At 40.4% G+C, this 22990-nt stretch overlaps 1 protein-coding gene across 2 annotated transcripts in view; it reads left to right on the forward strand.

Annotated features, from left to right (window-relative positions):
* Positions 1-22990, forward strand: part of LOC124866868 (FERM domain-containing protein 5-like) — a 108949-nt gene that overhangs the window by 80411 nt on the left and 5548 nt on the right. For both annotated transcript variants that reach the window (XM_047362882.1, XM_047362883.1), the window contains exons 2-13: positions 1372-1476; positions 3866-3908; positions 4061-4139; positions 7049-7146; positions 18746-18869; positions 20056-20143; positions 20295-20383; positions 20796-20859; positions 21026-21117; positions 22051-22125; positions 22247-22315; positions 22432-22538. In XM_047362882.1, coding sequence (XP_047218838.1) covers positions 1372-1476; positions 3866-3908; positions 4061-4139; positions 7049-7146; positions 18746-18869; positions 20056-20143; positions 20295-20383; positions 20796-20859; positions 21026-21117; positions 22051-22125; positions 22247-22315; positions 22432-22538 — 1033 coding nt within the window. The remainder of the gene's footprint in view (positions 1-1371; positions 1477-3865; positions 3909-4060; positions 4140-7048; positions 7147-18745; positions 18870-20055; positions 20144-20294; positions 20384-20795; positions 20860-21025; positions 21118-22050; positions 22126-22246; positions 22316-22431; positions 22539-22990) is intronic.

The following is a 22990-nucleotide window of genomic DNA, read 5'->3' on the forward strand; positions in this document are numbered from 1 at the left end:
CGATCTTGGCAGGAAGTTTCACTTTTCTGTTGGAGTGTACCACCTGACCATCTCCAAATCTGAAAGGTCTGCAGCTTGGATATTCTGCTTGCAGCAGTTTATCGATTTGGCTTTGACTCAGGTCTTTTATGTAACTATCCAGCCACTTTTCACCACAAACAGTACGTGTGCAGGTAGTGTCAATGAAAGCTGATCCAAGTGATTCAGTCAGAAAGATCTCAGAGTCAGTCATTACTTTAGTAAATAATGTAATGTTGCATTCCTCTACATCTTCTGTCAGCTTCACTTCATTTCTCCGATGAGGACAGTCTTTGGTACGTGCCAATGGTACGTGCTCTGACAAATGGCGCATTTTGTTCGTTTACCATATTTATCAAGTGGATTTGTACCTTTCTGTGGCTGCCGCTGTCCGCTCTGTGACGGGCAACTGCTCCGTCTGAATTTTCCTAGTGGTCTTTGTTCTGTAAATAAAATAGCATCTTGTGTCTCGCTGCTGTTGCTTGGTGCGCTGGTTTTTCCTCCAAAAATCCGCTTTAATCCAGACTTCATAGATGCAAAAGCAAAATCTGTGCAGGCTGTGAGAGCAAGCTGCCTATTCTTCTCCTCGAGACATGCCGTGTCCAGGAGTTTAAACACCAGCACAGCGTCAGGCAGAGTCATATTGTACTTCTTCATGCGGTTGTATTGTTGTTCAAAGTCTATTATGTAGTCCGCCATTGACATAATGTTGTCTTTGGATATCAAGTCAAAATAGGAGTATGCTTCATAAGCGCAGTCTTTTTCTTCTCTTAGGAATATCACGTCCAATTTAGTAAGCAACGTTTCCATACCGTTGTCTTTGTTCAGATCTTCAGCGGATATTTCCAAAGCAGTCTCTCTGGCTCCCCCTTCAAGCCCCAGCACCACTGCTAGTGCCTGTTTTTTTGGATCCAAGTCCGTAACAAGCTTCCAAATACTAACTTCATTTTTCCAGCACTCGTATGGCCTGGCCTCGTCAAACTTCGGTGGTTCTCTGTAATTGGAAACCATCCTCTGCTACCATGAAAACTCATAAGCACCACGTTTATAATTTTGCCAGGTTTATTTTTACCAAACCGCCGTCTCTCAGCTCAACCATAAAAACGAACCCCAAACAAACTCCACCAGACTCTCGCGATAACAACTTCCCTCCCAGAGGAGGTTAACATTATGTACTTTGGTGTCTGAATACAAAGACTATTGGAATAGTGAGACAGAGAATTTTAGAGGTTTTAAAACTGTAACTTTTTAAATCATGCCAGACGCTGATACAATGAATTGACTTATGTTTCCTTTGCAATGTCCTTGTCTAAGGAAATACAGTGTATGAATTTTCTTAATTGTCTCTTTCAGCGGGATGCCAAAGGACAGTACCTATTTGACCTCATCTGCCACCACCTCAACCTCCTGGAGAAAGACTACTTTGGGATCAGATATGTTGATCCAGATAAACAAAGAGTAAGTACTTGTTCATCTATGTTTGTTATGTCTTCAACTGAAACACTAAAAATGATTTGAATCAAGCTTATCGAATATTTACCAACTTGTACATTTAGGATTGATCAACAACACACAGCTTTGAGACATAATACACTACGGCAGATAAATTTTCCTCTCTGTTTTTGGAGAAGTCTTAATCTACAATGTTTGTTTGTTGTGAAAACGTGTTAATTCTGTGTGCAAATCAGAAACAAGCTGCTTATATTTTGAAAAAAAACTGCTTTTATTTTGAAAAAAAGATCTCTTGTTTCCTGAATAAGCACCCTGTGCAGGCCTTTAGCAGTGTGCCATTGTTTACTGGGTCCAAACTTGCATCAGTCTAAATACAAAGAGATGCAAGTTACTCTAAGAAACTTCGGGTGATGCTAAATGTAAAAAGATTGACACAGAATGTTTAGTTTTATTAGGACCTGGACCTGAATTGCATATCTATTTACAAAAAATGAAGTGGTGTGTTCAGTTTGTGAAAGACAGATTCAGTTTAGTTCTCAGGAAGAGGAGACATTGCTTATGATTGACAGTTGTTTTTGTAAAAGATATTATGGGTCCCTATATCTATTTTGTTTTTTGCTTTTCATGTTTCTATAATTTTGGCTTTGTTGATGCAAATCAAGTTGTGTATTTTAGGGTGAATTAATCTGTTTTCCTGATCCTTTATTCTTCAAGCCATTTAAGTGCATTTTAACTAAATTGAGCAAATGTCAAAATGTGCTTTAGAAATACATTGCCTTTAGAATTTGATTTAGTTTTTGTTTTTCATCTGTGTTTGAAATTCCTTCAAAGTTTTACTTTCTACTATTTTCCACTAGGTGAGGATATTTTTTCATGTACTGTAAATCTTTCAGTTTCTAGGATGGAGTCTTTTTAAAGACTTACAAATAAACTGGTCAGAAGCAATGTTTCTGCCAGTTTTTACATTCCTAGTCTCTGATAATATTTCTGTTTCACGGAAAGAGAAAGAAATTCTCATACCAGCTTAGACTGGGACCTCCAGTAGAGCAAACCTCAGCCACATAAAACAACTTGCTCAAGTGATGCAAGCAAACACTATATGAACAAATTTTAAATCTTTATATTTTTACACATAACAGTTATTTCGTTTGTTGCTGTTTTCTTACCTGATCAACACATTTATATGAGTCATCTGATTTACAGATGGCCTTCCATTCAACTACAAGACAGAAAAATCTAAATGAATACGTCAACAAAGATTAGTTGCAGTTTTGAGCAGGATATACCAGGATATCCGTATGAGCTACAAACAAACGCTGGACACCAGGGGGCCCTGATCCTAAGGTTTACTCAGCTGTTGGTTCGGTTGGAGTTATACCAGTCTTAGCTGTTGGCAGGCTGATACAGACAGAAGTGGTTTGCTATCAGCTAACATAACATCAGCCTGCACCAATGTGACATTTTAAAGTTGTTTTATGTGGCTGACATCTGCTCCACTGGAAGCATAAGTCTGATTTACTTGTTGGCTATCCTGTGGTATGAGAATTCCTTTGTTTTTCTAAAAACTCAGTTTAATAAAACTTCTGTCCACTGCAGGTAAGATAATGATTACAGTACTAGTACACAGTACCCCACTTCAAAAGATCTGGACTATCCCCATAATGTTTGTTTTGGCTGTAAATGATCCCTTCTCAAAACACATTTTCTTAAAGTAGCTTGATATTCTGTAACTGCTTGCTCCCAGTGACTCAAAGATACATTTTCCACCACATAAATATGCGGGGCAGGTAGGCGGACCTACAGGTTAATTATGCATGCCAGAAAAAAGTTATCTCCTTTGATTGATAGACATATCAGTCAGGAAAATAAACAGTCCTGTGTGAAATTGCATGGTTGCTGATTATCGGTTAATTTTACATTGTTGAACTGTGAGTAGCTTATAAGAGCTTGTGCCATTTGTGCTCTCAGGCTTCTCTTTGCCCATTAAGAAATCAGCCAGCTGAGATTTTAGGACTAAAAGGAAGATAAAAAATACAATCAGTAAAATGCTAATAGAGGTATGGCATGTTTGTTTTTCAAAGTAACTCCACGATACAATACCCTACTGATTACTGACTCATTATGCCCTGCAGTGTAAAAAGACTTGCTCATCTAATTACGTTCTATATAGCTTTCTCCATATGACCTGCTGTCTCCATAGTGGCTGGTGTTTTAGGAGGTCTACATAAACAGAAAACAGGGAACTAAAAGTAATTCTGCTGTAGCCTACAGCTAGCTTAAAAATAGTGATCTGCTGCTTGGCAATCTAGTCTAAAGAATGAAAGTTATGCAGCCAAGGACTGTGTTTAAATGGTTCAGCTGATCTTACTTATCATTTTTCCCTCTCTCTTTGCAGCACTGGTTGGACTTTACAAAATCTATTGCCAAACAAATGAAGTGTAAGTATTTTATTTACCTTGCCTGATGTGTTTATTTATATCAGCCTGAGAAAAAAATTAAAGTATGATTGATGAGACAAAACTAAATCTAATTTAACTATGCAGAAAACAGAAAATGATAATGGTAGATTATTTTTTCCCTCTTCTCTCAGCCCAGGCACCTTTCACTATGTGTTTGCGTGTCAAGTTTTATCCACCAGATCCCGCTGCTCTGAAAGAGGAAATCACCAGGTAGGAACTGCATGGCTTATTGTGCAACACATAGGGGGGCAATACGGTTAGTTCATCTGTGTTCATTAGGATGGATTCACAAAATCAAATAAAGGTTTTGGTGTATCTAAAGGAAACTGTAATGTATCTCTGCATAACAGGCTGTTCATCACTTGATCAAACGTTCAGGACCACTGGCCATTAAAAGTCTAAATAAGTTCATAAATCTGGCTTTCATGTTATTTTCTGTCAGACATTCTCACTGACATGACTCCCTGATGGCAAAATCAAAAAGGCTTTCTGTCTTTGAACATTGTTCAGTGTCCTCCGTTGCCGCCAAGGATGGTCACAGCAAGGCTGTAATTTTAAATCAGTTAAAAGATCCTGAGGGGGTTGGAACAAAAAGTCAACTGTGAGACCCAAATGTTGAACTGGAGGAACCGGTGGGGTTCCCAGGAAAACACAGGCAGATCGTCGACCCAAATTAAGACCCTGAGTGATGCTGACTGGAGCCTAAAAACCTTTAAGACTGCATCTGTGAGAGAAGGGCTTAAAGATCAAATCAAAGACCACATCTTAAAAGATCACATCTCCCCCCACGCCACACACTTGTCCGTTTGGACTTTGCAAGGGAGCACCAACCACGGGGCATTGAAAGGTGGAAGAAAGCTTTATTCTCTGTCAAGTAAATATCTAGACGGTCAGCTATCTTTCTACATTACTGGCGTGGCATCATAACCTATTGAAACTGAGCTATTGAAATTGTTCTAATTTAAGTAGATTAACTTATACAGTGCCCTTTAAAAGTATTTATATAGCTTGATTTTAAAGTGAAAAAAAATTACTTTTGTGTTTCAAAATACTTTATATAAACTGAAAAGTGTGGGTTGCCATTATTTCCAGCTCCCCTTTACCCCAATACCCCTAAATAAAACCCAGTGTCCTCATAAGTTAATAATAAATGGTTCATCTGTTTGTAATTTGAACTTAGTTTTATAGAGCTGCTCTGTGAAGGCCTTTGTTAGAGAACATTGGTGAACAAACAGCATCACAGAGAACAAGGAACACACCAGACAGGTCAGGGAGAAAGTTGCTAAGATGTTAAAAGCAGGGTTAGGTTATAAAAATATCCCAAACTTTGACCATCTCACGGAGCAGTTTAATCCATCATCTGATGGTGGAAGGAGTATGGTGAACTGCAAACAAACCAAGACGTGGCCATCCATCTAAATTGATGGATTGGGCAAGGAAAGCCTGAATCAGTAAAATAGCAAAGAGCCCACACCTAAATTCAACTGAGAATCTGTGGCAAGACTTCACACATTTGCATCCAGTTTGACTGAGCTTTAGCTTTTGCAAAACAAATTATAAAAAACTTTAGATGTTTCAAATTGTTTGAGAAAACTTCAAAATACTTTCAGAAGGAAATATAAAATGTAAAATTAAACGTAGTTCTACAAACATTGACTCTTGGAGGCTTAATATAAATGCTTGCTACACTTTATTATTATGTTATTATGTATTTTCCTTACATAATAATTTACTACTTTGTGCTGGTTTATCACAAAACCCCTACAAGGGCTATAAATACTTCTGCATTGCTAAATTCAGCCATGTGCTCTGCCTGTGTTAGATGGCACATCAAGGTGCCATAGTTTACCATATCTGAAGATCTCTGTCCTTAAAGTCAGACTGATCTGAATCAAGAACATTGCTCTTTGAGATCACCTCTACGATATTAGGTTAAAAATCGAAGCAGCACGATATTTTATGTAACTGTTGCTTTTGTTTTTCTCTATTTGTACCTAATTTAGAGATTCAAGAGCACTGCTTGCCAGCAGGAATCTTAACAATAAATAATCTATGATTTTGCTTGTATACAGTTTGTTTATAGATGTCAGGACAGAATTGGAAACTGTAATTAGAACACTAAGATATCATTCTGTACATTATTATTTAATGAGTGACATGCTAAATGTACAATAACTGCCACATTTACTAAAGATGCATAACATTATGTCTTAAGAACATCCTGATCTCAGCACAGTGAACCTTTGTGCAGTGGATTTAAGTCTTTCCGTTATGGAGTCATGGAGCTCCTCTCCACTGCCGTACCATGTGGCATCACTGACAGCTGAACAAACTGCTGTGAGGAGTGAGCCAGAGCACTACCAAGTGCACAGATCCCTATAAAAGCATATCCCTCGACTGGTTGCCACGCAATAAAATCTCTCCCTCACAGTTGAGCTCTTCTTGAAGGAGCAGAAGGCTGGCAAGGGCGAGAGCACCTCCATTTCTCCACCCATCTGTTCTGACTGGAGGCTTTTAAAGACGCAGGATCATGAAGCAGATAAATATCACCTTAAACTTTACAGCTGTTTTTGTTTGCTTTAAAGACATTTAACTAACCATGAACAGTTTTATTGACATTTATAATTTATATGGCATGTTAGGTATGTGTTTAGTTAGGCTCATAGGGAGATCCACATACATTACCTCAGTGTGATACAGGTAATTACCCCAAGCTGTATCATAAATATTCGGGAATTAAAGATGCTTAAACTCCATAGGGCATATGGACACTTTTACAGTAACATTTGTACAGCTACACTGTTTATTGCTTTGGTGCTTAGAGACACAAGGAATCTCAGATGTATAAATGAATCTTTGCCAAGAAAAAAATAAATTTGAAATTTTCCTTCAATGTTGCAAAGAGGACCTAAAAACAGACTTTCACCCAGCCTTAATTTAAATCACTGTTAATTCAAATACATTGCCTCAAAATTTGAGACAAGGAACATCTATACAGGCTTTTGCTTTTGTCAGGATTTCTCATTCTATAACTCTCTAACAATATGGAGAGTATGTTTGCAGTACATTTTACATCAGTGACGAAATCAAGTGATGCGATTCCTTCTTTTGCTCCGCAGATATCTTGTCTTCCTGCAGGTTAAGCGGGACCTCTACCACGGTCGCCTCCTTTGCAAGACATCAGATGCGGCTCTTCTAGCTGCCTACATATTACAAGGTGTGATAAACTTTTAGAATTGCCATTAAAACCGTTTCCTTTCTTTCTATCTGAAAATCCTACATTGTTGGAGAGCCACAATTCTCCAGCAGTGTACAATGCCAATGAATATGTGTAAATGTGTTGAAGATTTCCTTTGCTCTTAGTTATGTTATGATGGTAAACTTGCAACAAAAAGCTTAATATCACAATTTAAAGTTAGGCATAATTATCCAACTATTCAACTATCCTGGCATATTAAAATGCTGACAGTCAGAATACATTAAAAAATAGTCACTCATTAACTAGATGTCCTGTCAGCATTTTGCCTCCCAGCCTCTTTTCCAGCCCGAACACTCTCACTCTATCCCTATATAGTATCTAGTACAAGATAAGGCTCAATGTAGCTGAGCTTATCAGCCAACAGCCCAAGTATTCAGGTAGGAAAGGCTAACAATTATTTTCCGGGGCTCTCAGTGGAGCTGATGAAATATAATTTAGCACAAATAGGAAAGAGAAGTAAGCAACGTAAGTAAAGGAAATGACCTAAACAATGTAAAGAATCTGTTTTATTGTTGCTGGATGTTTCTGAATCTCTTACTATTGTCATGGGGTCCCACAGGTGTCTGTATTGTGTTTTTTAATGTATTTCATTTACTTGGTATATTTTCAATATTGTTATAATTATTTTCAATCTTCTGAGGTAGAGGTTCTCAATATATTAAATCAATATTATTATTTTAAATATGTGCAATATTGCAATTGCAAAGGACAGCTAGGAAGCGTTTTTTTTTTTGTAAGCTGCAATATTTTGAGTACATTTTCCGTTGTTTTGCAGTACAATATTTGACTGGTGGATTGACTTTCACTGCTTTTACGTCCACACCTGAAATAGATTTTAGTTACAGACATGCTGAAGTTTAAATACTGTGGTCTGGACATTGTTATCATGGGAAATGTGAGTTAATCATACCTGATATACTCGTCTCAATACCAAACAATAATATTGCAATATCATGTTTTCTCAATATCGTGCAGCCCAATTTTGGAATTTTCCTTTACTTGTTTGCAGAGGGTTTAAACCTGTATATGCCTGTGATACTTTAGAGTGGTTCTAAAAGTGACATTTGCAGCTTGTCTGGCTGCAGTCAGAAAGTGGTTGTCTAAAAATGTTTTGCTGCCTAATGCAGTAATGTTGAATATTGGTCCAGCTAAAATAAAACATTTTGAATACTTCCCTGCTTTTCTAGATGATGATGTGTTTGACTGCGGTAAAAGACTCAAAAAGTTTGAAGCACTTTTCTGCCAAACGTTTATTTAACAAAAGTCCAATAGATCTATGTGACCCTCTTAGAAATTTCCAAGGTGTCTGTAACTGATGTTGCCCTGATCTGACTACTTTTCTGTTATTTTTGAAAGCATCATCTGCAATGACTCAGTTTGCCAAAGAGACATAATAAGAAGACGCATCTTTAAGGACGGTGCTGCTGAAACCTTTAACCAGATTTACTCTTTTACCTCCACTTTGCCCTGTAACACTGTAGATGAGTTGGCAGAAAACTTTCATTGCTCTACCCTGTCTCCCTGGCTGCAGTCAGCAGATTAGATGCACCTGGTGGCTGCTACAGTGTGCATCTGTGTCTTCCCTGATATATACTGACTCTGACAAGCAGACGGTGCCAGATTTTTGAAAGCCATTGTGTGAGTAGATATCCAGCGTTCCTTCCTGTCTGATCATTGTTCTTGACCTTGCCTTGCCTTTTGGATTTATGCCTCTGCCTGCTCCCTGTCGGACTATTTGGATTCTGGTTGTCGACCTTGTTTCCTGCATCTGGTTTATGCCTCTGCCTGTCCCTTGCCTGACGCCTCTTGTTCCGATCGTTGACCCTGTTTCTGTCCTTGAATTATTGAGCCAGCCTAGCCCTCGGATTATGCAGCCTGGAGTCACTTCTTACCTGTGCTGTGGACATCACCGCCTGCCGCCCACTGAGGTTTCCCCTCTGGGTTTCAAGTTCCACGCAAGACAAAAGCAGGTTAGTGGCTTTTCTGATCCCCGCAAAATCTGGAGAGACTACAAGTCACTGATTCCTCTTTCTGCCTCAGTGATTCCTGGAAGCTGTGAGGAGTGTTACCTGTGTGACGTTTTCCTGTGGCTGAATAAACCTTTTAAACTTTCAGTACTGTGTCTGGCTGAATCTTGGGTCCGCCTTTTTCTGATTCATAGCAGAAAAATCTGGCCAAAAATGGACCCATCGCCAGCACAACAGTGGGGTACCCACGTTGATGAGACCCTTTCCTGGTTGGGTTCCGGCATGGAGGAAATAATTTCCACATTACGTTCTGGCAATCTTGTCTTCGAGCCGCCACCGTCACAAAGAAACCACGCCCAAGTAACACGGACAACAGCAGAGGTAAGGGAGCCACGCCTCTCTCCACCTGAGATGTTCAGGGGAGACTCAGACCAATGTTGAGCTTTTCTAACTCGGTGTGAAATTCATTTTGAGCTTCAGCCGTCATCCTTTCCCACTGAACGTTCCAAGGTGGCGTTTGTTATATCTCTGCTGGCAGGAAAGGCAAAACAGTGGGGAACTGCTGAATGGCATAACAGGTCTGCATCTTGTAATCTTTATCAAACTTTTTCCAAGGAACTCATTCGAGTTTTTGACCCTGTTATTCCAAGTCGTGAGGCCGCAAGAGGATTATTGTCCCTCAAACAGGGTGATCAGCCTGTCTCGACCTATATAATTGAATTTCATTTGTTGGCTGCAGAGAGCCATTGGAATGAGGCAGCACAAATGGATGCATTCTTGAAAGGATTAAACGACGACATCAAGGATGAGCTAGCGACCTGTGACTATCCTTCTTCCCTGAAACAACTCGAGGATTTGGCTGCTCGCATTGATATTCGGCTGGCAGAGAGAAGGAAGGAGAAGTGCCATGAGAAGGGTCGCTCATCATTAACTCAGGTTTCTGCATGAGAGAAGGAGTCGGTCACCTCTCACTGAGGAAAATGATAATTGTGAGCCCATGCAATTGGGCAGAACCAAGATTACCCCTGAGGAGAAAGATCGTCGGAAAAGATTCAAGCTCTGTTTTTATTGTGGAGAGAAGGGACATTTAGCACTCAGGTGTCCACTAAAAGGACAGGCTCAGCAGAGGAAGGGAGGTCTCTACTGAGCCGAAGTCAACTATCTGCCTCCTCCTTCTTGTTTCCTGCTCATTTTCAAACCTCTTTCTTGTCTCTCCAGGGGGCCGTGTTTATTGATTCAGGAGCAGATACTGAATTCATGGACAAAACATTTGCAAACAAGAACGGCATAAATCTTATTCCGTCAGCTGACACAAGAAACGTGCTAGCTTTGGATGGTCACAGCATGAACAATTCACACCTCATGACAGAGGAGATTACCTTAACAGTTGGAGGTAATCATCAAGAAAAAGTAACTTTCATGATCATTAATTCACTTGAACTTCCTGTAGTCCTAGGGGCCTCCTGGTTGCAGAAACACAACCCTCACATCGACTGGAAGAAAAAAGAAGTTCTGGGTTGGTCTGAGTCATGTTCCGCTGACTGTCTTTTGTCTGCTGCTACGGAGGTCAGTGTGGAGAATGAGGTTGAGGAGACCTATCCGGATTTATCCAAGGTACCGCAAGCATACCATGATTTAAAGGAGGTTTTTAATAAAATGAGTGGAAAACGGCTTTCAACACGCCTACGGGCCATTATGAATACAAGGTCATGCCATTTGGACTTACTAACGCTCCTGCAGTTTTTTAGTCATTGATCAATGACGTTCTAAGAGACATGGTGGGTCAATTCGTGTTTGTTTATCTTGATGACATACTGATTTATTCTCAAGATCTGGAAATCCACAGAAAACATGTCAGAGCTGTTCTCCTGAATCTTCTCCAAAACCAGTTGTTCGTCAAGGCAGAGAAATGTGAGTTCCACATAACTACCACTTCCTTTTTAGGCTTCATCATTTTCCCCAGATAAAGTGCTTGTCGACCCCTCCAAGGTTAAGGCCGTATTGGAATGGCCTGTTCCAACTGATCGCAAGCAGCTTCAAAGATTTCTAGGCTTCGCAAACTTTTATAGGAGGTTTATTAGAAATTACAGCCTGGTTGCTACTCCCCTAAACGCTCTTACCTCTTCCAAGGTAAAATTTGTGTGGAATAAGGATGCAGAGAAGGCCTTCAATAGGTTAAAGGAACTCTTCACGTCAGCTCCAGTGTTACGGTCTCCTGACCCAGAGAGACAGTTTATCGTGGAGGTGGATGCCTCAAGCACTGGGGTCGGAGCTGTATTAAGCCAAAGAGGTGAGGATGATCGTGTTCACCCATGTGCCTTCTTTTCAAGGACTCTGTCACAGGCTGAGCGAAATTACGACGTGGGAGACAGAGAGTTATTGGCTGTCAAGTTGGCATTGACAGAGTGGAGACATTGGCTGGAGGGGACTAAGGAGCCATTTATGGTGTGGACTGACCATAAGAACTTGGAGTACCTGAAATCAGCAAAACGGCTAAACCCCAGTCAGGCTAGGTGGGCTTTGTTTTTTGGTCATTTTAATTTCTCCCTATCTTACAGGCCAGGGAGTAAAAATGGCAAAACTGACGCCCTATCCCGGATTCAAGAGCTTGAAGAATCTCAGTCTGCGGGTGAAGAGGAGTTTATCCTTCCTGAAACTGTCAGGTTGTCTGTGTCCCGAGTGGAGGTGGAAAGGGAGGTCCAGGAAGCCATTAGAGATCTGCCTATCCCACCATCATGACCACCTGACCGCTGTTTTGTCCCTGAACGCCTTGTGCCTAAGGTACTGGAGTCTTGTCATTGCTCTCGTTTAGTTTGTCATCCAGGAATCAGCAGAACCATTCAGACAGTTCGAACTCAGTTTTGGTGGCCATCGTTGGTCAAGGATGTCAAAGACTTTGTTGCTGAATGCACTCAATGTTGTCGAGCTAAGCCTTCTCGTCGCCCCCCTGCGGGGTTGTTGCACCCTTTGCCAATTCCCCCTCGCCCATGGTCACATATTGCGATGGATTTTGTGACAGATCTACCGGTTTCTAATGGTCACTCTGTACTACTAACCATAATTGACAGATTTCCAAAGATGGTTCATCTGGTGCTGTTGGAGAAGCTTCCATCTGCTAAGGAGATGGGTGAGATATTGACCCGAGACGTTTTCAGGCTCCATGGAATCCCAAATGACATTGTTTCGGATAGAGGACCCCAATTTGTGTCACGTTTCTGGAAGGAGTTTTGTTCTTTGTTGGGAATTTCTGTTAGTCTTTCCTCAGGGTTTCATCCTCAGTCTGATGGCCAAACCGAGAGAGCCAACCAAGAAGCTGAAACCAAACTTCGTATCTTATGTGAGTCTGACCCGACTAAGTGGTCACAAAATTTGCCCTGGGTTGAATACGTCATGAACTCTATGCAATCAAGTGCCACTGGTTTGTCCCCTTTTCATGTTGTGTTTGGTTTCCATCCACCCATGTTTTCAGTTCAGGAGAGAGAAGTTAATGTTCCGTCCGCCCAAGCGGCTGCTCTAAGGTGCCAAAGAATATGGAGAAAGGCCAGGAGCTCAATGATCAGAATGTCACTGGTTCAGTCAAGAACGGCCAACTGGAGACAGATCCCTGCCCCTAAGTACCAGGTGGGGCAGAAGGTTTGGCTCTCCGCCAAGGACCTCCCATTAAGGGTAGAATCCCGGAAATTGGCACCCCGATTTGTTGGACCTTTCCCAATCTCCAAGATCATCAACCCTGTCGCTGTACGACTGAGATAACCCAACTCCATGAGGATTCACCACACATTCCACGTTTCTCAGGTCAAGCCCTTCGTGGAGCCCCAACTTGGGGCCCTTGAATTATTCAGCCTGGAGTCACTTCTTACCTGTGCTGTGGAGATCACCGCCTGCCGCCCACTGAGGTTTCCCCTCTGGGTTTCAAGTTCCACGCAAGACAAAAGCAGGTTAGTGGCTTTTCTGATCCCTGCAAAATCTGGAGAGACTACAAGTCACTGATCCCTCTTTCTGCCTCAGTGATTCCTGGAAGCTGTGAGGAGTGTTACCTGTGTGACGTTTTCCTGTGGCTGAATAAACCTTTTAAACTTTCAGTACTGTGTCTGGCTGAATCTTGGGTCCGCCTTTTTCTGATTCATAACCTTCATTCTAAAATCTCGGACATCATTGATTCAATTGCTTCAATTAAATGAAAGTCATTTCTGGGAAGAAAATGTCTCCATGGAGAAGTGCTCCACCAGTCATAAGTGAAAAAAAGGAGTGTCGAAAAGCTGAACGCAGGCGGCGAAAGACTGGACTCCAGGTTCACTATATTATCTATAAAGAGAGACTATACAGATATAACCTACAACTGAAAAATGCAAGGGAATCCTTCTTTTCTGAGATCATCAGCAAAAACATTAACAATGCTCGTGCCTTATTTGCCACGGTCGACAGGTTAACAAACCATCCTGTAACTGTAGCATCTGAACTCCACTCTACCAGGGCCTGCAATGAATTTGATAAATTCTTTACTGAAAAAACCCAAAAGATCAGAGGGGCAGTCAGCACATCCACATCAACTCCAGTACCAATGTTGTCTCCAACTAGAACTGATTTTGACAAAATTTCCCAATTTCACCAAATAAACTGCAAAATCTTAGAAGAAATCGTACAGCAACTAAGCTCTTCTTCCTGCTGTCTCGATCTTTTACCCACAGCTTTCCTTAAGACAGCTTTGCCTGTAATAACATCTGATTTAACACAAATAATAAACACATCCCTTTTGTCGGGTGTTTTCCCCCAGGCTCTAAAAACAGCAATTATCAAACCTCTATTAAAAAAGAGCAACTTGGACAAGCTGCTACCACAGATCTACAGGCCTATATCAAACCTCCCCTTCATCAGTAAGATTACTGAAAAAGTTGTGTTTCAGCAGTTAAACAACTTCCTAACAACGACCAATCGCTTCGATGTCTTCCAGTCAGGCTTCCGTGCTCACCACAGTACAGAGACTGTTCTTGTCAAGGTGTTCAATGACATCCGTATAAATGCAGACTGTGGAAGAACTACAGTGCTGGTATTATTAGACCTTAGTGCAGCATTCGACACTGTTGATCACTCCATTTTATTAGAGCGCCGTTCTTTTTCCTGCTCTCGGTGGAGGTGGACGCTTTTTCTCTGTCTCCCGCACCCCTCCCATATCTGCCCTGCTTCAGCTCTGTGTCTTGTCTTTTTTTTGGAGCCTCTTTTTGCACATCTTGAAAATTCTTCCAAAATATGGATTTGGTAAGCTGGTCTCTCAATGCAATTGATCAAATCTTCTCGACGAGAAGACAGGGGTCGGGAGAGCCCACTTGCCCGGACGGGACATTTTTCTCCGGATACACGATGGACTCCTGGCAGAAGTGGAGGATTGTGTGTCTGTCGATAATGTCAGTCGAGGATGTGGAAGATGTGTATATAATTGGATGTTTGATATCAGGATTTCTGCTTTTTGGAGTCAGCGGTTACCTGGCATATCGAGAAATTCGGAGAATGTCAGCAGCTGTTCTGGCCATTGTAAGGCTGCCTGGCATGTGTGATGGGATCTTCAGAGCGATCAACACTCAGACTGAGATGTTACGTGAGCTGAATCGCAGACTGGATGTGATCCTTACACAGGATCGCAGGCAGATTGCGGTTCCTGGACTCAGGGGTGAAAAGGGATAAATCTTGGAGAAAGTTGTTCGCTCAGATCTGGCAGAAAGACCAGGAATTTAGCTGTTTGGATTTGCCTTTGAGAAGCACCAGTGAATCTGGCTCCCCTGCGCGGCCTTGATGGCTGGCTATCTTCAACCTCTCCTGGAAGTTATGTAAACATGACGCTCTGCTCCCTCTGCCCCCTCCCTTCCCTGAGGACACCTGTGGACCTGCTCAGAACTTTGTGGCCGGTTGATGTACATTCCAACGAACCATCAAGGACAATGGCCTCTGTGACAGTGCTTCATGGACTTACTTGCACACACTCACTTGCACACACACACATGCTCAAGATAAACATTTGCACTCTTCACACCACCTTCACCGTTCCCGGCATGATGTTGTTTTGTAAATTTGTTGCTTCTTTGTGCTGAGGTTTTTTGCAATCTCAATCTGTATCCTGCTAAGGATAAAGTGTGAAATATGATTTTTTTTCCCCTCTACTTACCTAATGTGGCCTCTTTTCTCATCTAGCAAGGGCAGCGCCTGTGAGTGGGCAGCAAAGCCTCGGTGACCCGTCCCCCCATTGTCTTGTGTCATGATGTATGTTTGGATGGGTTCTACTGGAATTCTAATTTCCCCTCGGGGATCAATAAAGTATCTTTGAATTTGAATTGAATTGAAAAACTGGGTTGGCCTTTCTGGTACAGCACTCAACTGGTTTAAATCCTACTTGAAGGACAGGGACATTTTTGTGTCACTAGGTAACTTTACATCAGAGAGCACAAAAATCACATGTGGTGTTCCCCAAGGGTCCATCTTAGGGCCCCTCCTATTCAATATCTACATTCTCCCCCTAACTCAGATTTTAATAAACAACAACGTAAGTTATAACTATGCAGACGACACACAGCTATACCTTACGATGTCACCATGTGACCATGAACCCATTCAAGCGCTGGGTAAATGCTTAGAAGAAATCAATGCATGAGCCTAAATTTTATTCAGCTGAATCAAAAAAAAACTGAAGTAATAATCTTTGGACCAAAGGAAGAGCGTTTAAAAGTTAGCTCACAGCTTCAGTTAATACAGCTAGAAACCACCAGTCAGGCTCAAAACCTGGGTGTAGTGATGGACTCAGACCTGAACCTTCAGAGGCACATAAAGACAGTAACAAGGTCGGCCTTCTATCCCCTAAAGAACATCTCCAGGATTAAAGGACTAATTTCTCAGCAGGACCTTGAAACACTAATTCATGTGTTCATCTTTAGTAGAATTGATTACTGCAACGGTGTCTTCAAAGGTCTGCCTAAAAGGTCGATCAGACAGCTGCAGTTGATCCAGAACGCTGCTGCCCGTGCCCTCACTAGAACTAAGAAAGTGGAGCACATCACCCCGGTTCTAAAGTCCCTACGCTGGCTCCCTGTAGCTCAGAGAATAGACTTTAAAATACTTCTGTTAGTCTATAAATCACTGAATGGCTTAGCACCAAAATACATTACAGACTTGTTGTCAGTGTATCAACCACCCAGACCTCTCAGGTCTTCTGGCTCAAATCTACTCTGCATACCCAGAACCCGAACTAAACATGGAGAAGCAGCTTTTAGTTCTTATGCTCCACTAATCTGGAATAAACTGCCAGAAAACTGTAAAAGCGCCGAAAACCTAAGTTGCTCTAAATCAAGATTAAAAACTTATTTGTTTAGAGTGGCCTTTGACTGTGCCATTTAGGCATGATTAGTTGCATTTTCAGTCCAATTTTCCTTTCATTTTCTTGTCCATCATTCTATTCTCTTTATTTTATTTTATTTTAATTTTTTTAAATTACCTCTGTTGTTTGATTTTATCATTTGATTTGTTTTTCTGTGTCTGTGTTTATTTGCTTTGTGATTGTATGTGCAATGCTTTGAGTGTCTCATTGCTGAAAGGCGCTACAGGTCCTTCTCAAAATATTAGCATATTGTGATAAAGTTCATTATTTTCCATAATGTCATGATGAAAATTTAACATTCATATATTTTAGATTCATTGCAAACTAATTGAAATATTTCAGGTCTTTTATTGTCTTAATACGGATGATTGTGGCATACAGCTCATGAAAACCCAAAATTCCTATCTCACAAAATTAGCATATCATTAAAAGGGTCTCTAAACGAGCTATGAACCTAATCATCTGAATCAACGAGTTAACTCTAAACACCTGCAAAAGATTCCTGAGGCCTTTAAAACTCCCAGCCTGGTTCATCACTCAAAACCCCAATCATGGGTAAGACTGGCGACCTGACTGCTGTCCAGAAGGCCACTATTGACACCCTCAAGCAAGAGGGTAAGACACAGAAAGACATTTCTGAACGAATAGGCTGTTCCCAGAGTGCTGTATCAAGGCACCTCAGTGGGAAGTCTGTGGGAAGGAAAAAGTGTGGCAGAAAACGCTGCACAACGAGAAGAGGTGACCGGACCCTGAGGAAGATTGTGGAGAAGGGCCGATTCCAGACCTTGGGGGACCCGCGGAAGCAGTGGACTGAGTCTGGAGTAGAAACATCCAGAGCCACCGTGCACAGGTGTGTGCAGGAAATGGGCTACAGGTGCCGCATTCCCCAGGTCAAGCCACTTTTGAACCAGAAACAGCGGCAGAAGCGCCTGACCTGGGCTACAGAGAAGCAGCACTGGACTGTTGCTCAGTGGTCCAAAGTACTTTTTTCGGATGAAAGCAAATTCTGCATGTCATTCGGAAATCAAGGTGCCAGAGTCTGGAGGAAGACTGGGGAGAAGGAAATGCCAAAATGCCAGAAGTCCAGTGTCAAGTACCCACAGTCAGTGATGGTCTGGGGTGCCGTGTCAGCTGCTGGTGTTGGTCCACTGTGTTTTATCAAGGGCAGGGTCAATGCAGCTAGCTATCAGGAGATTTTGGAGCACTTCATGCTTCCATCTGCTGAAAAGCTTTATGGAGATGAAGATTTCACTTTTCAGCACGACCTGGCACCTGCTCACAGTGCCAAAACCACTGGTAAATGGTTTACTGACCATGGTATCACTGTGCTCAATTGGCCTGCCAACTCTCCTGACCTGAACCCCATAGAGAATCTGTGGGATATTGTGAAGAGAACGTTGAGAGACTCAAGACCCAACACTCTGGATGAGCTAAAGGCCGCTATCGAAGCATCCTGGGCCTCCATAAGACCTCAGCAGTACCACAGGCTGATTGCCTCCATGCCACGCCGCATTGAAGCAGTCATTTCTGCAAAAGAATTCCCGACCAAGTATTGAGTGCATAACTGTACATGATTATTTGAAGGTTGACGTTTTTTGTATTAAAAACACTTTTCTTTTATTGGTCGGATGAAATATGCTAATTTTGTGAGATAGGAATTTTGGGTTTTCATGAGCTGTATGCCAAAATCATCCGTATTAAGACAATAAAAGACCTGAAATATTTCAGTTAGTGTGCAATGAATCTAAAACATATGAATGTTAAATTTTCATCATGACATTATGGAAAATAATGAACTTTATCACAATATGCTAATATTTTGAGAAGGACCTGTATATAAATTACCTTACCTTATCTTACCTTACCTTACCTTACCTTACCTTACCTTACCTTACCTTACCTTACCTTACCTTACCTTACCTTACCTTACCAACAATAGCAGAAGACATATTCTCCTCATGATTTCTCAAAAATGTGCATTTGAATTTCAGTGGGCTGTAAACAGCCGTGCACATAAAATCTTTAAGGAGATATAGAAGCAAATTTTCATTATAATACTGAGCTATGATAGCTGACTGTATTTATGCAACTTAGATTTTTACAAACTAAAACGACATTACTAACATTAATAGTATTAGCAATAATATATATTGTAAGGGTCTCAAATAAAAAGAAATTATTCACAGACTGACATTTGTTGTCATCACCGTCTTTCTTTTAATTTCTCCAGCTGAAATCGGTGATTATGACCCTGGGAAACATCCTGAGGGCTATAGCTCCAAGTTCCAGTTCTTCCCCAAGCACTCAGAGAAGTTGGAGCGGCGAATTGCTGAGATTCACAAGACTGAGCTGATGTAAGGTGACACCTGTCGAGATCCCTGTGCACCTGGGTTCCCCTTTTCCTCTCTTTAAGACAATAGAGAAATTACATGAGGACCCCCTAACTCACAGCTTCTACCTAATCAGTACTTCATCTACTGTTTTTGCTTCTGGGTGATCTTAATGTATTAAGAAAACATGACCTCCGATTGCACCAAAAGTCCAGAGGAAAATATTTTTTATTCAATTTGTTTTAAATAAATGTTATATCCTCATAACTTGAAAGTATTTTCTCAGGACTCGTTGCTTTTGTTCCATACTAACATTCAGAATCTGTTAATTTAACTGGAATAAGTTTCATTCTGTAGATAAGATGTAAACACCTGCTGATGGCTTTAAATTTTACAAAACATTTGCACAGTCTTGTATTTATAGTACTGTATATGCAGTATATTCAGCCCAGGGGGCAACTACAGAAGCTGATTATGGTTTTAATCCTACACTGCCCTCTATTGATCATTTGTGGGGTTTTTATTATAGAAAATATACCTTCATCTTTTTCATCAAGTGTTTTTCATCAAGTCAACACAGCAGCTGTCACATTTGAGATTTTTTTTTCATTTTATCCTTTGAACAAAATTGATTGTGCTTGTAGCTAGTATTGGCAAAAGCTTAAAATACTTGGAGTATCAAACCGTATCAGACAGAATAGAATACAATAGATTATCCTTTATCTGTCCCTCAGCAGGAAGGTTTACAGTGTATCAACAGCAAAGTGATAGAAAAATATTAACAAAGTGCACACATTAAAAAACAACAAATACAATTAAGTTGTAAAATATGTAAATTTGTGCAAAGAATAGTAAAAAATATTTAAATATTTATTTTAAAAAAGTGAAGTAATTTGTGCATATTTGTTTAAATTGTGCTTTTCTATTTAGCAAGAAAGGCTATATGTGAAAGACTATAGACAGATCCTTTGCATGTAAACAAAATTCAGGAAAAAATTCAGGAAAACCTGTAAAAATGAAAAAAGGCTTGTTCAGTAAATTCTGCTCTCAAATGGAGTTAAAGTGCCTCAATATCTTCAGGTTTGTTTATTCAGTTTGTTGGGAGCCGTGCTGGTTATAGAGTCTAGCAGCTGCTGGGAGGAATGATCTGCTAGAAACAATTTTATGACTGAACCCAACATTTGTCTTTTTTGTGGTTTGTTTTTGCCAGAGGTCAAACACCTGAAACATCAGAGCTCAACTTCTTGCAAAAGGCCCAGACTTTAGAGACATATGGAGTAGACCCTCATCCATGCAAGGTAATGTTTACAGAGAAAAAAAAACACTAAATATAGAACTATTTATGCTTCCTTGTTAAAGTTTTGTTTTTCATTACTCTCATACTGTTTTAAATAACATTGTCTTTTGTTTTTTTGCTTAAACCAAACCATGGATTTGTGTTCCTCTCAGGATGTGTCTGGGAATCCTGCTTTTCTGGCTTTCACGCCGTTTGGATTCACTGTGCTACAAGGAAACAGGAGGGTCCATTTCCTCAAATGGTGAGCACAGATGCACTAGTTCTTAAAATACTTTGAACAGAAATTATGACAAAAAAGCTTTCCTGCAAATGAGTTGATTTCCTGCTCTATGTATGTTGTCTTTTTTAAAGAAGACAAAGAAGTTGAATAGTTGGGAAGTAGCATGTTCCAAAGTTTTTTAACAGTTATTGGGAGTCCGTTCTGGATACTCAAGCCTATTAGACCTTTTCCCCTGTGGAATCATAGCCTCTACAGTTCTAAGCACAAGAAACTTAAAACAGTTGAAACTATTAATTCACCTCCAAATCCAGGCCTTTTACCCAAAAGTGTTCCTTAATTCTCTAGCAAGTCTCATTTTGTCTGCTATTCTTAATTTCTAATTCTTTATTTTTCCACTATTTGCTTTTCTTTATTTATTCTGTCTCTACCTCAGGGAGGAGGTAACTAAACTCAAGTTTGAAGCAAAGACATTCCATATATATGCAACCCAGAATGAGGTATGGAAATTCTTCATGAAAGCTCATCAACACAAATCTTTGCAGCTCTAACAGTTAAAGGAGTTTCATCATTTAAAAACTGTCCCTTGTGCTACCTTTAAAAGTGTACAAAATCCATAAAGTTTTCTTGTGAATCGAAGGAAAAATTTTGTAATGCCTGTTACAGGACAGGAAGATTATACTTACTTACTTTGCACCTACACCAGAGGCCTGTAAGCATCTGTGGAAGTGTGGAGTTGAGAACCAGGCCTTCTATAAGTGAGTGACAGGATATGAATATGTAACATTATGCAGTTGGAAAAAATTGTTTAAGTTTGATACATGCCTGTGCAGAAGTATTGAAATCCTTTGAACGTTTTTACATTTTGTCACATTAAAACCACAAACTTCAATATATTTTATTAGAATTGTATATGATACACCAAAACAAAGCCAAACATGATTATGAAGTAAAAGAAAAAACAATACATTGTTTTAAAAAATGTTTACAAATAAAAATATGGAAAGACACCTTTACTCAAGTACCCCTCAATAAAGGGCACAGCAACCAATTTCTTCCAGAAGCAATCTAATTAGTAAAAAGAGTCCATCTGAGTGTAATTTATCCTTGTTATAAATACAGCTGTTTTGTGAAGGTTTTATGTATTTTGTTGAAAAATAGTGAACAAACAGCATCCTATGGACCAAAGAACACAGTGGACAGGTCTCTGATAAAGTTTCAGACTTTCAACATCTCACTGATACTGTTCCACCCACCATACAAAAATGGAAAGAGTTTGGCACAACTTCACACTTACTAAAACATATATGTCCTCCTAAACTGGCAGGCCAGGCAAGGGGAGCCTAATTGAGAGAAGCAAACAAGGAGTCTATAGTAATTCTGGATGAGCTGCAAACATCCACAGCTCAGGTTAGAGAATCTGTCAAAAGAGCAACTGTTGGTTGTGGACTCCATATCATATTGAATTATTTCAATATCATTTGTAAGAAATACCATGTATCCTTTTTCTCCCCTGTCATAATTATCTGGTACTTTGCATTGGTACCAGATAATTATGTCGATGACATCAAATCCAAACAAAATACAAAACCTTTACGGTTGTAACCAGACAAGATATGAAAAAGTTCAAAGGGTATGCATACTTTTGCAAGGCTCTATATATTGGATTGATTCTTTCCATTGGCTCACAGGTTGGAGAAGTCAAGTCAAGTTCGAACTGTGTCCAGTAGCAATCTCTTCTTCAAGGGTAGTCGCTTTAGATACAGGTATACACAGTTTTTATGAGTAAATCACTCACAGAAATTAGTTACATTTCCATTTTAGACACACATCTGACTGTTTGGAGAAGCTAGTAACAGACTGATGTGTTATTCTGATGTTTTGCAGTGGGAAGGTTGCAAAGGAAGTGATGGAACAAAGTGCCAGAATCAAAAGGGACCCCCCTGAGATCCACAGGTCACAATTTTTATTCAGTAATTATTATCTTTTGCTTTGATAGTGTTTGTGTGAGTGGGCTTTTGTATATTAATGTGTATGTATTTATTGTTTTGTTTGTTTGTTTTTGGTCCCAGGGCTGGCATGGTTCCCAGCAGGAGCTGTCCATCTATCACTCATGGTCCTCGTCTGACCAGCGTGCCCAGAACCCGGAGGAGAGCTGTGCACATCTCCATCATGGAAGGTAATTACACTCATAAACATACACACACACACAGGCATGAGGCTAGAGGGAAAACTTAGCAGGGCTGAGCAATGGAAGGAGTCACCATTTAATTAGAGTATTTAAAGGGTTAGAAACGAGTTAGTGACACTTCAGACAGCCTCACAATAATAGGATTGAACATGTGAGTAAAGATGGGGAAGGGACATTTTGGTTTTATTAGTTACTGTGTTAAAATCCTCACAATTAATGTTTACACAGATCATTTTTTTGTTTTTCTTCTGAATTATTAAAGCCTTCTTCTGCCTTTGTAATAACCTGTAAATGGGACTTCTTTTGGCTTTCCTACCACTGCTCTTTCATAGTGGCCAAATTTATGAAGTGACTCAGCTAGTAGCTGTCAAGTCGACAGAATATCTCAGCTGAGGTGTTGATTTCTGCACCTCCTCCGTGGTTACTGTGGGCCTTTTGGC

The sequence above is a fragment of the Girardinichthys multiradiatus genome, chromosome 4 (genome assembly GCF_021462225.1).
Source record: "Girardinichthys multiradiatus isolate DD_20200921_A chromosome 4, DD_fGirMul_XY1, whole genome shotgun sequence".
Lineage (NCBI taxonomy): Eukaryota > Metazoa > Chordata > Actinopteri > Cyprinodontiformes > Goodeidae > Girardinichthys > Girardinichthys multiradiatus.